The sequence below is a fragment of the Aplysia californica genome, unplaced genomic scaffold (genome assembly GCF_000002075.1).
Source record: "Aplysia californica isolate F4 #8 unplaced genomic scaffold, AplCal3.0 scaffold00384, whole genome shotgun sequence".
Lineage (NCBI taxonomy): Eukaryota > Metazoa > Mollusca > Gastropoda > Aplysiida > Aplysiidae > Aplysia > Aplysia californica.
Window position 1 is genome coordinate 608,858 of NW_004797654.1, and position 11,263 is coordinate 620,120.

Below are 11,263 nucleotides of genomic sequence, written 5' to 3' on the forward strand. Positions count from 1 at the left end.
TGCCCCTCTGCCTGAGCTCCAGAATGATATATTACTAACATTCACACATGATCGTCACATTCCTTATCCCACTCAAGGTAGTCCTCGTCATTACAAGCACCTAATTCAGAAAGACCTTCAAATTAATCAGTAACATCCTGTGTAGTAAACACTATTTTTCAAAAAGGCCGGATTGGGGTTAGGGTCTCGCTAACTGCTGTACCAGTGGCTAGGCATACAGGCAATTTTAGGCGCCACCAGCGTACTGGTGGGTAGGGCTCAAAGGGTTAACGAAATGAAAACGCTATGAGGCTCTTGTCGAAGGATAGGAGGAGCTAGGTGGGATGGAGTTCACGGCATTTCCCAGTCAAAGTTGGCTGCAGAGGTTTTATTGTGATAAGCATCAGAAGGTGCTGTGCAGGAGGACAAAAGATAGGCACATAGAAGAAGAGATGGGAGGATAACATCCAAGAACGGACAGCTATGGAGCTGGAGGACACACCGAGGAAAGCAGAGAGCTAAAAGAAGAGGAGATTTGTTGTCATCTGTTGAGAAAACCCAATAGATGACAAATTTATGGGAGTAGAAGAAGCATCAGAAAATAAATGAGAGTGCTGGACTTGGTGCGAGGGTAGAGAATACCATGACAAAAGCTCTACAGGAGACTGTCGAGAAAGCAAGTCACCAGATCTGGTTAAAGAGAAAGGACAACAATTGGACTGAGTCCTGATGGCTGAGAACAAAGACAGTCAAATCTGACGAGGCCACCTCACATCGGTGAGAGGGGGCTCGGAGCATCATTACAGCTGGAAAGAGGAAGAGCCTGAAACAGCAGCGCGTTCTCTCCTGACGATCTCCATGCCAGAGCCGGGTCTGCGGAGTTATCATAGAGCATTGCATAAGTGGATAATGCACTATATAAATGCAATCCATTATTGTATTATTATTATCATCAGTCAGGAGCGCAAGCAGCAGTCCCAAACCATTTCCAAACTTGCTCTAAAGGCCACCTGTAGAGACAACCTCTTCCCAAATCCCCCTACCCCCCTTCTCCCTGTGGCATTCTTTTCTAGATTATTATGACACTGCCCACTTGTCTAAGACACAACAACAACAACAGGAAGCAACAACAACAACAATAACAACAGGAAAAAGCAGGAACTGTCCAAGACACAACAACAACAACAACAACAACAACAACAACAACAGAAACAACAGAAGCTACAACAACAACAATAACAACAGGAAACAGCAGGAACTGTCCAAGACACAACAACAACAACAACAACAACAGAAACAACAGAAGCAGGAACAACACCAACAACAACAACAGGAAACAGCAGCAGCTGTCCAAGACACAACAACAACAGAAAAAACAGAAACAGCAACAACAACAACAACAATAACAGGAAGCAGCAGCAGCAGCCGGGGAAGACTTACGTTGATGAGGTCGAGATCCCTCAGAATGGCTACACTCTCCTCCTGCATGCCACAGTTGTGAAAGATGGACAAACTCCACTTGATCAGCTTATTCTGGTCCTCCTGCAGTGGTAAGAAATCAGCACATTTTCTTAATAAATGAAATAAAAATGATTAATATTTTTTATAGCACTCACTTCCTGATAGCTCTAGGTGCTTCACAATGAAATAAGATTTAAATCAACGTTTTATGCACACTGGCCCATTCAACATACAATTCTTTCAAATGCATACTTGAAGAACACATACACAAAAAGACAATCACTATAACTACTAATCACACTACACTAGCCGTTTAAGGAAGGGTAAAACTAGTTAGCAAAATGAGACTTAAATAAATGTGGTTTTAGACTGAATTTAACTGCGGTCAAAGTAGGCGCCTCTCAAATGCAGTGGGAGGGAATTCCACACTGAGGCAGCAAATGTCCATAAAGCCGTGCCTTAATTTTTTCAAATTTTACAAGGCACAGTCTTGAGCTGCTTTTCATTAAAATGGATGATAAATTTTGAGCTGAAATATACTTATGTAATAAATTAGAAAAGGATTTTGGTGCTGGATGTTTCAACATTTTTAGCACATTACAGCAGCTTTGTAACAAATACTGTATTCACCAGTGTACCAATCTAGCTATATAAGCAATGGTGTTGTGTGTTCTCTTATTGGCCTTTTGAGAAAAAGTCTCACAGCTTGGTGCTGGAGTCTTTGCGGCTTTTTCCTTAGTTCTGTATATGTTTATAAGGCGTGAGTTGCAATAGTCAATACGATATAATGAAAATGATGACATCTGTGTATTAGAGATGTCTCACTTATAAAAGGCGCCATTTGTGCAATTCTTAGGATCTCTAAATATGCAGCCGTACATAGATTTTGGACTTGGCTGTGCAGAGACGATTTGTTGTCAAATGCTGCTCCTAATTTTTTGTCCTTTGGTTTAAGAATTGTTTTCTCATTTCCAATAGTAAGATAATCAGTCCCCTCAAACTGTGTAACCAGACATTTTTTTTTCTACACCACACTAAAGCAATTAATACTCCTCCAAAAGAGTGACAAAAGTCCTCCTAGTAAGTTTTATCACACTGAAAACACTGCACATATAGGTTGTTTTAATAAATTTAAATTTCACCTGTTCCTTTCTGCAACTTAGGAAAAGGCCCAGAAAAAAACAATGAAAGTTGCTTTCTAGAAAAGTCAAACAATTCGGAAAAAAATTAGAAAAGAAGTACCCAACCAAAACATATTTAATTAATTCAACAACCCAGTCAGAAAATGCAGGCAGTGTACTCTACCATCAGTTATGAAAAATGAGTATATCGAACAAAATGCACTTCCATCTTTTAAAAGAGATTAAACAGGCCCTATTATAAAACAAATTTTGCATCATGGAACCAAGCAAGCACCTAAATGCACTCTATCTTTCCCTTCAGTATGGTATGGTGCAATTCAGGGAGTTCAGGTGTACAGCCATAAGGCTCAAAGTCAACGAACAAGGACTCAAAACAGTTAATGTTCTTTCAGTGATAGTTGAAATATTGGAACAACAAATAAAACAACTTCACTTTCAGATTTTCCCCAATTTAGGATACTGAATGATGAAAGATGTGTCCTTACCTTTTAGTTTAACCCTATCCGTACGCCCTGAGGTCATTTTGTACCCCCGGAGTGGTATTCTTCACATTTTGGAATACTTCTAGAGCGAAGATCTCTTTCAAACTTTCAGTATTTCTCAAAAAATCATTTTCACAGACTTCTATGCAAAGCATGCAGATTGGATTAACAAGTAAATTTCCTCTATGAAAATTGGTGACACAGAGTTCCCCACGTCGTACGGATACGATAGTAAAACACGACATATGGATAGAGTTAAGTTTTAGTAAGAGATAAAAGGCACTTGCAGCACAAATAGGTCATATAAGTGCAGACGATTAAAGGTATAACCAGACACTAAGGTTCAAAGAAAAGGGGTAGAGAAAAGGACTAAAGATTTAGGATAGGAAAGGAGGAAACCACAAAAGAGCACCTGCCAACTACCCTTACCTTTAACTGTTTGTCCAAATGTAAAGGCCTCCATTCTTGAACAATCCGTGTCAGCTCTTTCAGCAGGGAAGGGTGACCACAAATGATAAGCCTAACTTCCTCAGAACAATCAGTGTTATTCACTAAGGCAAGCAGAATGTTTTTCACAGGAAACCATCGACCTTTTATCATGGTTCCTTCTTCTGATAAAAAGTCTCTCGTCTTTAAGGAATTGGATAAAACGTCACACAGAAGTTTAATACAGCCACTTTCACACATAACACGCGACACAGCGTTTCGAAAATTGAAAACAACATCTACAGGATATCTGTTCACTTTTAAGAGGAAGTAAGATTTTGTCACGCCTACTAAAGTTTGTCGGAACTGAAGGTTGAATGGAGTTCCTTCTTCTTCCATATTACGGGGGGGAATCTCAACAAGAGACTGAATACTCTCTTTTACTTTCTCAAAAGCTTTCTTTCTTTTTTCTTCTATTTCTTCGGCTGTTAAGGGTTTCTTTTTAACTGTCTCTTTCTCTGTACCATCATCACCTTTATCATCTCCTTCATTGTCATCTTCATTCGTGTCATCTGAAAATATGAACAAGAGTGGAGACAGTAAAAATCTATGCAATCTTGGTTGTTTCGATATTATAAAAGATCAATGTGTAAAACAAGAACAGAAACTCTATCGCTAGCCACGTGATTCAACTGCCTATGTGACCAAATTTTAGAAAATCACTTTTTGATCCCTTTATGTAGTAGGCCTACAGCCTTTGATACACCTTAAGTTAAAATCCCGAGTTTGAAAGATTACTGCAAAGTGTTTCAATCCTTCAATAAATCAATTGACTATATCACACCAGTCCCCAATTTCCACGGGATTCAACCGCGTAAGTGTCAGTTTTGCAGCCCGGTGGCAAATGGGCAGTTGAATCACGCTGAGTCAGTGATTTGTTGAGGTGTTCAAGTGTCGCATAGGCGGAGTGACCCGCATTGACTGACCTTTGTCAAAACGGACTGGAGGTCAAAACAAAGTGCTGCCTTAGCTAACTTCGACTCAAATTGATCTCTATAACGATAGCCAGGTGATTTTGTCAAGGCAGTTAGCATAAACTATCACTAGGTTTGGTAGTGTAGTTGAGAAAGGGGATTTTGGCATCAAAGAACATAATATGTTAATACTGACTCGACCAAGTTGGAAAATAGTGGCAAAGCTACTGACCAATTAAATTTTAAAAAAGTCAACGAATGAGAACTAAGGGGTGCTTATTTCACATTCGGTATAACTATTAGAAAATATTTTTCTTGTTTCTTGATTTACTATAAGTGTGTGCCCTTTGTTGTGTTTCTCATGTAGGTCCCTACCATGCTTGAATCATTGATTAGTTAATCAGTGCCGGGTAGATGATACTTAATTTGTCACTCGAAAAAAAAAAGCAACTCATAAGCATATTCGCCCCGAATATTTATTCTTCAAGAACCTTCAACTTCAACTCTCCAGCTCTACACTTCCATTTGAAACAAATCTCCATAGACATTCTACCTGTATGCAAAACAAAACGTTTAAATACAACAGCCATCGGAGATACTCTATACAGCGACAAAACACAGCTGATTAAAACCTGCAAATTCTTTGCCATATCAACAGACCGAAGGGCTAGAACCCAAATGGCCGCTGGATCAGAAAAGTAAAGTAAAGTAAAGTGAATACAACAGCCTTCAAATGTGGTTATTCGTGACTGTTGCAAAGACAGTTTCATGACTTGGAGATGGGAGCTCCATGATTGTCAAATTACCAGAGAGCAGAAGAGGACAAGCAATTTTGAGATAAGTAATTCTTTGACAAACTTGATGAAATTGCTTTCCCATTACTACAGATAGAATACAGCCCAAATCTATCTTGATAACGCTTTCAAAGCCTCAGAGGTCTTTATAGAGAGTACTAAAGAAAATGGAAAGAGTCACACATTGAACCAGACAACTTAAGAAAGATATTTTTAAAAAGCAACCAGTTCACAACCTCAGAGCTTTCTTGTAGCATCTCCATTTCTGAGAACAGTGAAATCAGTTAATAACAAAGAATGAGCTTAAGAAGAAGTTACATTTTCTTTGTTTAAAAAAAGTGGTGATACAACAAGAAAGCACTGAGGTCGCGTGTTGTTGTGTGTATGTCGGTAGGATCAATGTGATGTATGCCAGGTAAGAGAAACAATCTAACATGTAGCTTGCACAAAACCCAGTGGATGGGACTGTTTTTCACGGATCATGTTCCTCCCAACGCTAGAACGAAAGCCTAAATCTTTCCCTGGCAGCCATAAGAATAATTGATTTTATTAATGCTTTTATTCCTTGCCATATCGACAGACCAAAGGACTAGAACCCAAATGGCCACTGGATCGGAAAAGTAAAGTAAGTATTAATGCTTTTAATTTTCTTGTTTATTAACAACTGACTGATCGAGAAGAGGTCCTAGAAAAGATACATTTACTCCACACTGCCATGGGAGGAAGGGATATGAGGAAAATATTTGTTTTAATTTTGTTAAAGGAGGGGGGGGGGTATGTTTTATCCCATCCATGTGAGCCTTGAGTGGTGCACTTGATCAGTATGGTCGTAATGTGAAAACTCCTGACAGCTTGTCAAAGTGGCTCTACTAACTACAGCTTGGAAACTTTCCTGGAAAGTCAGTGACATGAAATTAGTTTGACCACTATCTACTTCCCTGAACATATGGCCAGCCAAGAAAAAAGTTCCTTGACTCATTGTTACATGCAAGGGACAGGTGGCATTGGTTGATAGTGCTTATTATGTTGATTTTGTGGGCTAATGATTTAACAAAGATGTTCAATTGTTGCTGTTCCTAATATAATTTATCAAACAGTGGTGCTATGAGATGCAAGAACTGGTAGCAATAGATGCAATAATCAGAGACGCTAGGATAGCACTGGGGAGGTGAGACGCTTTCACCATTGCTTGCTGAACAGACATGTCACCTTTAATCCCAGTGCATTAAGCTTGCCCTCTTTACCCCTTCCCCCTCCCTTCCCACTTTTTGTTCCAGTCCAAAACGGAAAATTTCTAGGACTTAATTATTTTCTGACTTCCTTACAATTTTATCTTGGACAGGTTTGACTGTACATAGTAAAAATACAATACACCATTTTGCTCGCTCCTACCATATTATTATGCACAGGCAGTGTCTCGACCAAACCACCACGTTGATAATACAAAGTGAACAGTGTGTGTCAGTTAAGTAAATTTTAGCAGTGTCGAAAGGGGTTTACATCTTTACTTAACCGCAAAAATCTCATTCAAAAACATCCTTCCAGGTGACGACTCATGTTAACTAATAAATAAAGCATTTACCTTTCTTTAAGTTAATTAGTACCAGTTTCAAAGTATGCATAAATATCTTTAAAGAATGAAACAGTCTTTTTTCTCTCCTAAACAATAATTTTGCTTTTTGGCTTTGGACATTTGAAAAGCTTGCTGACTATATTATGATAACATATAAATAATATTATCTGGGGCCACTCAAAATTTTGAAAAAATCATTCTCACCATCAGATTTTAGGACTGTCTCCTCCTCTTTCGATGATGAAGCCCCATTTGAAGCAGATGGCTGAGGTTGGTCCACAGTGACTTCAATACCTGTTCCTGACACAGTATCCTTTGAGCTTGATCCTTTCTCCTTGCCTTCATTTACACAATCATCTTTTTTCGCGGGCATGGTAGTATATTTTTCTGTCACCTTTCCAGCTTCTGTTTTGTCTGTTTTGACGCTCGCTAGTGTGGAGGGAGTATTTCGTTTCATTCTCTGTATGGCTTGTAAGCTGGCTAAACCACGGGAGCCTGGTCTGGAGGTTCCACTACCCATCTATCTGTGAAGAGATTCAGAAAAACATTCATTTTAAGATAAAGAAGTACCAGTAGCTACTTCCATGATCTGAAAGTATGGTGTTCGCCTCTCGCTCAAAAGGTCCCGAGTTTGAAACCTGACACAGCAACAACCACATTTTCTTCTTTAAAATGTTCTTCTTTAACTTCCTTTTCTGTAGTCATCTGACCTCATCTCCACTTTCTCTCCTTACCCCCAGCATCCTCTGGGTTCTTCTCTCTTTTACTCTTAACTCTTTCTACTGCAACTCTATGCTGCTGTCTTTCAGCAACACCCTTGATCTTACGGTAGGTAAGACTGAACACCTAATATAGCCTTCTCCGAAAACTTAAATTGATAAAAGTAGGCTTCGGCCACCACCCGAACAAGTTTCAAAATTATTCTACCAAAACTGAAAATTATACTCTAGTCAAGTGTATAAAAACGAAATCGGAATATGGCTCCCTGTAGTTAAGGGGCCCTACGAAGTAGGAAAAATGGTCACATACGTAAAAATTATTTGCGCTGCATGTAAAGAACCAGCATTCAACTACCCGTGAGACTTCTAGCTTGTCGAAGTCAAAGAAGAAGACAAAAAAGAAGCTCTACCTATGGAGTATATATACACTGTACTTTGTGGTATTTTAGATCAGGGTTTAGTTTCAACACTGAGTGATTTTTTTAGAAGAAAACTAAAAAAGAAGTAGAAATGATCCAGTCTGGTCACATATGTACATGCAGCAATAAAGAAGCACAGCCAGTCATTCTATGATTCTACTCGGGAAAAGGAAAAGGTAGTGTCAATTGCCACCAAGTGACGCGGTGACAATTGCCACCGAGTAAATTGGAGCTCTTTTGTATTTGTGAGTAGATCTAGCCTGTAGTGTATGTGATCGATATTCTGCTTTTGTGAACTTGCGACGCATGCCTCTCTCTTTGCTCCTCTGTGTGTGGGGGCGGGGGTCTCTCTCTCTCTCTCTGAACACTCTCTCCCCCTAACCCCCGTCCCCCGGATTTATGTTCCCTGATATATATTATTATATATATTAGAAGCGTATGTGTATTTCTGCTTGGGTTTGTGGCATACTCTAGAATCGCCTGTGTTGATTCTACACCGAAACACAGGCTAGCCTACGTCTCATTCAAAACACGCCAAGTTGAAATTGGTAGCTCTAGATGTTCGTCCAATGAAATTAGAAAACAAATTGACCCACTTAGACATGATCAGAGCTCGAAAATATAGCGCCAGGAAACAAGACTTTCATTTTATTGTAAATAAAATCTTTCAAATGAGCTTGGATTTATGGAAAATGATATTCTCTGATAAAAATAAGTATATATAATAGATAGTTTTGAATACCATTGTGGCATGTAAAAAGAAGAATTTGAGGGCAAAACATTCAGAATTGACCTCTATACTATTTTCCTTTCGAACCCCAGAATGTGTGTAACCACTTGTTATAATACTTATCAACTTATGAGAGGGGGTTAGATCTAACTTATCCATGTGTTCGGAACTCATTATGAACAGAAAGCTAAAAAAAAGAGCGTTGTTTTCAGACTTGACACTGCATCACTCGGTGGAAATGGACACTACCACGTCCTTAAAGTCAACTGCCACTGCTTCACTCGGTGGCAATTGACACCAGCATCAATAAAGTCAATTGCCACCGTGTCACTCTGTTGCAATAGACGCTACCAAAGGAAAAAGGGTAAGAAACTACAACAAGCTGACACTGACTGCATGATTGCCACAATATTTTCAGTGTCATTACAATGTACACGTGTAGCCTATATAAATGTCTCTATAATTACGAATTAAGTATTGAATAAATAGACCTAGATCTAGGTCTAGGTTATTCAGTAGGCCCTAGAGTCAAAGAAATGTTTATGATTAGCCACACATTGGACAACAAGCTGATCTTGTGTCTTGTGTATAAACATGTCACATTGATGATTGGTAGGCTACTCTACAGTTTCCTCATCCTTTAAAATCTTGAATTCTTTTATGCTGAGTTCACTTGTACTCTTCTGCTTAACCAACACCACGAATTTAGTCGCTACTCCGTAGCGTTCATAGTCAACCACACAGAGATGTGTTTGTTTACATTATTTTTACTTTTGCCACATCATGACGATGCCATGATTAGTTAGTCATTCATGGTGACATTCTTGTATAAATTAAAGGTAGATCTAGATTATAATCTACTTCTAATATACAAAGTAGCAGAGGTACGGACAAATAGTTCCTTCGATTTGCCATAAAAGAATAATACTTCGGACGGTGATTTATGCCTGAAAATTTAACACCTGTTAGATATTGGAACTCATCTCCGCAGCTTTGTTTACCACCAGCAACTCGGTTGGAAACGAAAGTTACCGTAATAGCAAGGGACTGTACTCTAATAAAATAATAATGAAAACAACCTCTCGTAACAGTCGTTTCCCTCCCTCTACACTTTTTTCGACCTGATAAAAATGAACGGAACAAGTTTTAAATAATTTAAGATGCTGTTGACCATTTAAAAAATTATATCTGTTCTTTTCGATAATATGAACAGTGATACAAGCCAATCATTGTTAATTTGATTGTTTCAGAAAACGTACGACGCATATACACGCCGTCAAGTCGCATTATTTACCTGTTGCCATGGCGCTGTAAACGCTGCAGGTTATGGCGTGTTGCGAACTCTATAGGCCTATTCCATGTTGAGCTAGGCCTATTCGAGAACTGTCGTCTGCCTTTCACACCGCCAGGTAGCCCACTTAACACACATGAGTTGGCTTTGCGTGTGCGCCTCAGTGACTGGTGTTCCAGATTATTCGGTCATTCGTTAACACAGACTGATGAGCCACGAAATGAACTGGCACGACTAAAGCACAGTTTCACCGTCGCCTGTGTGTTGAAGCTCACAAGTTTCGTTTCGTGGAAGGAATATAGACTGCTTTAAGCAACTCGCAAAGAGGACGTGAGCTGACGTGCGTGAGTGACAGTTTTGAAGCCTGTTGGTGCTAGGGCCAGAGGGCTGTGGCTTATTTATTCTGTTTCATAGGGTATTGATTTTCGAACGCTGCCCTGGAAAACAAGGTGCGTGATCAGGTAGATAAAAGAAGGCGTCTTTTTCCTCTCCCCATGGAAAGAAAACCAGTACGTTTCGCGGTTAAATCAATATGGCTGAGAGTTGTTTCATCTTTGCTGCTGTTTCTCAAATAGGCCTCTTGAAAATTATAGTAGGCTAATAAATAAATAGAATCTAAATAAGAATTAATAAGAGAGAGAGAGAGAGAGAGAGAGAGAGAGAGAGAGAGAGAGAGGAATAGGTCCTATCATTAGACGCTGATGTATTGATGTTAAAGAAAAAACAAAACAAAATTCATTTCCATTATTCGCTTTTATTCTACCTATTTTAAATGAGCGATTTAGTTAAATGTGAGTGCTGTAAGTTGCTGTTACTTTTGTTCTTATACTTTGTTTAAGGTTGTATTGCTGCTGCTCGTGCGTGTTGTTGCTGTTGTTGCTGCAGCTGTTAATGCTGTTGTTAATTAGACTTGTTTTATGTACGCTTTACGTTTTCTGTTTTTAATCTCTTTTTAAACAATGAGGAAAAGGGGAGGGTCGGGGTAGGGGTGAGAATTTGAAACAAAACAATTTTTTTGAAGGGGAGGGTAAGGTTGGGGAAGTATTTTTAGATGTGAAACAAACATTCCTCTCCCCCATTCAAACACACGTATGCACATGCAAACAAAAATACATACATACCCGCACAAATACACTAACACACTCGCATACACACACACACATATACACACACAAACACGAACATACACACGCACATACACACACAAACACGCTCACGCACACACACAGACCCACCCACCCACTCACACACCCACACACACCCACCCACCCCC

At 39.3% G+C, this 11,263-nt stretch overlaps 2 protein-coding genes across 3 annotated transcripts in view; one reads left to right on the forward strand and one right to left on the reverse strand.

The window, feature by feature from the left end:
- LOC101861301 overlaps positions 1-10,111 on the reverse strand; it is a 28,292-nt gene extending 18,181 nt beyond the window's left edge. The window contains exons 1-4 of one of the 2 annotated variants that reach the window (XM_035971139.1): positions 9,994-10,111; positions 7,036-7,355; positions 3,494-4,062; positions 1,420-1,521 (exon numbers count right to left, since the gene is read on the reverse strand). In XM_035971139.1, coding sequence (XP_035827032.1) covers positions 1,420-1,521; positions 3,494-4,062; positions 7,036-7,351 — 987 coding nt within the window. In that variant the 5' untranslated portion in view covers positions 7,352-7,355; positions 9,994-10,111. Of the gene's footprint in view, positions 1-1,419; positions 1,522-3,493; positions 4,063-7,035; positions 7,356-9,661; positions 9,726-9,993 lie in introns of those variants that run through there. The other variant, XM_013085536.2, reaches the window with a different exon arrangement.
- A 133-nt stretch (positions 10,112-10,244) lies between these two features.
- The window catches only part of LOC106012476, a gene marked incomplete in the record, with an annotated part of 8,814 nt that continues 7,795 nt past the window's right edge, over positions 10,245-11,263 (forward strand). The window contains 1 exon segment of the mRNA XM_013085538.2: positions 10,245-10,334.